The 2500-nt window shown below is 41.1% G+C and overlaps 1 protein-coding gene across 1 annotated transcript in view; it reads left to right on the top strand.

Moving 5' to 3' along the window:
- Window positions 1–2500, top strand: part of LOC138009037 (uncharacterized) — a 19578-nt gene that overhangs the window by 646 nt on the left and 16432 nt on the right. Inside the window, exons 2-3 of the mRNA XM_068856329.1 lie at window positions 646–761; window positions 2040–2264. Coding sequence (XP_068712430.1) covers window positions 646–761; window positions 2040–2264 — 341 coding nt within the window. The remainder of the gene's footprint in view (window positions 1–645; window positions 762–2039; window positions 2265–2500) is intronic.

Here is a 2500-nt window from a genome sequence, read left to right as displayed (position 1 = left end):
AGCTTGTCTTAGAATTGTTATGACTTGCTCAATATCTGTGCTAACAATCAAGAAATCAGCTGAAATGTAACGAGTTTTCATTGAGTTTTGACAAGCAGAGAATTTTTTGGTTGACCCAATATTTTCCTTGTAAGGTGGAGCCAGAATGGATATATAGTAATCATATACATACAGATGCTGGAACATCAAGAAATTTGTTCGATGTGAGATTAACACCATTCCCGGGTTGAGTCCAATTTGATCAATTCAAAACATTGTATTTGCGCTGGTTAGTAGTGATAATGTTTCCACCAAATGGGCCTATATGTTCGAATAAGCCTGCTACAAAATAAGAGGAGCACAGTTGAAGCAGTGGAAAGAACAATTTCCTTTTACCAATGTCAAAGGGTTTCCATTCTCACATTCGGCGTCATACATTAGGTTCTTCTCAAGTCAAGTAATTAATATACCCTCTCATCAAACCCAACATTTTCTTTGTCACTGACAAGGCGCGAAGCAATCGATGGTGATAGCCACCGCTGACAAGAATTATGATGTACTTATCTGAATATTTCTAAAAGAAGGGGGAAGGGGATGCGATCGACCGTCCACTATCTATCGATAAGGTTTTTAATGTGTAAAACACATTTGTTTTCTTGTTTTAAGTATACGTTTCTATGTGACCGCACGGCGTGCACCAATGGGGAGCTCTCTTTTGCAATCTACTTTTCTTAGTTTGATACTGGCAATTACATTTTTACATGGAGATGGGCATGGAAAAGGTAGGTTTGCATTTAACGTAAGGAACACCCAAAACATGTAATGTTTTACCAAAAAAAGGTGTCAACGAATGGGTGTTAGGAAAAAGAAGACTTGGATCGGATTGAAAGCACAAAATTTGAGTGTTTTTGTCACTTGCGTTCAATTGTTTGAATAGAAACTTTGCCGCGACATTTGGGGACGTTTTGAAACATTAAAACCAAGGAAATTTAAAGGTGCAAGGAATCTGTGATATATTGCGGTCCCAAACCAGCTACGGAATCGCATTCCTAGTTACATCTCACTAAACACGAATTCCAAACATTCTGAGTTTGCTGAATAAAATGCCTCTGCCTGCTTCAGTGAGGACTAACCTTAAGAACACTATTGACCATGATTGCGAAGCCCAAACAACGAAATCATGAACTCTAAACAACGAACTTTCTATCTTCTCGTGTTTCATACGTAATTCCTTTTCTTAGACTCGTTTTATTACGACGCAAGCACATTTAAACGGAGCAATCTTTTGATAAGGCAATAGACACAAATGAACAACAATTAGATGCAAATGGCCATGTTGCTTATGTTTATGCTTGTCCCTATGATCGAGTCAAAAGCAGATTCAGGGTTACAAAAGAATGCTAAAGAGTAACCTGGTCATAACATTAGACTTGTTCTTCCATTTAACGTATGTCTCCGACTTTAAATCTGATTTTCTCTTGCTGGCTGTAAGAGACCTGCATATGCACAAGGGAACGATCGGGCGTTTACTAAACTGTTGTTCGAGGTCAGAAAGAACTGTGGAGTATGCTGGTATCAGCTGATGGAAGACATGACCGAAAGAACCTATGACCGTGCGCAAGCGCACTTCATAGGGAATTCAAGCACGCGACGTTTTTGCGCCGCGGACGGTAACCAGAAATGGACATTTCACATGCCAGGACGGTAATGTCTCCTAGGTTTTTAACTTAATCATCTCCAATGGAGGAAAGATACTTAGCAAGATAAAAGTGCTAGTGACAAGACAAGTAAAAACAGAAAACAGCTCACTTCGGGTTGCCTTCCACGGCTCAAAAACGTCGCGTGCTTAAACTCCCTAATTTCACTGAGACCCCCTGTTGCTCGATGTTCGCCTGCTCCTACTGCTGGGCGACTCCCACCACGAATCATACTTTACTTTTTCCAAGCAAAACTTGGAGAAAATAAATGATATATGGTAGAATTTCTTCCTGATCAAATCGCCAGAATAAGTGCTTATGTTACCAATTGTTAAGCCTTCTATCCTTTTTATTGCTCTGTAGGTGCTGCCAAACGTCAGCTCTACTTCGGTTCGTCAGACGTTCTGCTTCCAGAATCCAACAGTGATATCCCTTCACCCATTGTTTTACCCTCTGGAATGGTACCCGTCGCCGGGGCGATCCCCCCAGCCTGGGCCATTGCTCCTTCTCCTCTGATAGGCCCTGCACCAGCCATACGGCCAGCAAATGCTATAAAGGAGAAAAACAGAGCTACACCGATGGAAGGAGGTTCCCTGAAATCATGAAATTATTCTTTTCATTTTTTCAGTGGCGGATAGATGAGCTTTACATTTTTGTTGACTTATAGGGAATCTCGGAGGGTTCACAATTTAAGTGGACTTTTAGATCTATGACAGCGAAGGCGAGGGATATTCTGGTGCAAAATAATGACTCCTGACGTGCATTTTAAAGTTCTGCGCATTTTCTTCCCGCTCTGTGAAAATCTGCAACGCGAAATAGCCAGA

The sequence above is a fragment of the Montipora foliosa genome, chromosome 6, assembly GCF_036669935.1.
Source record: "Montipora foliosa isolate CH-2021 chromosome 6, ASM3666993v2, whole genome shotgun sequence".
NCBI lineage: Eukaryota > Metazoa > Cnidaria > Anthozoa > Scleractinia > Acroporidae > Montipora > Montipora foliosa.
This window is presented reverse-complemented; position numbering and strand designations above follow the sequence as displayed.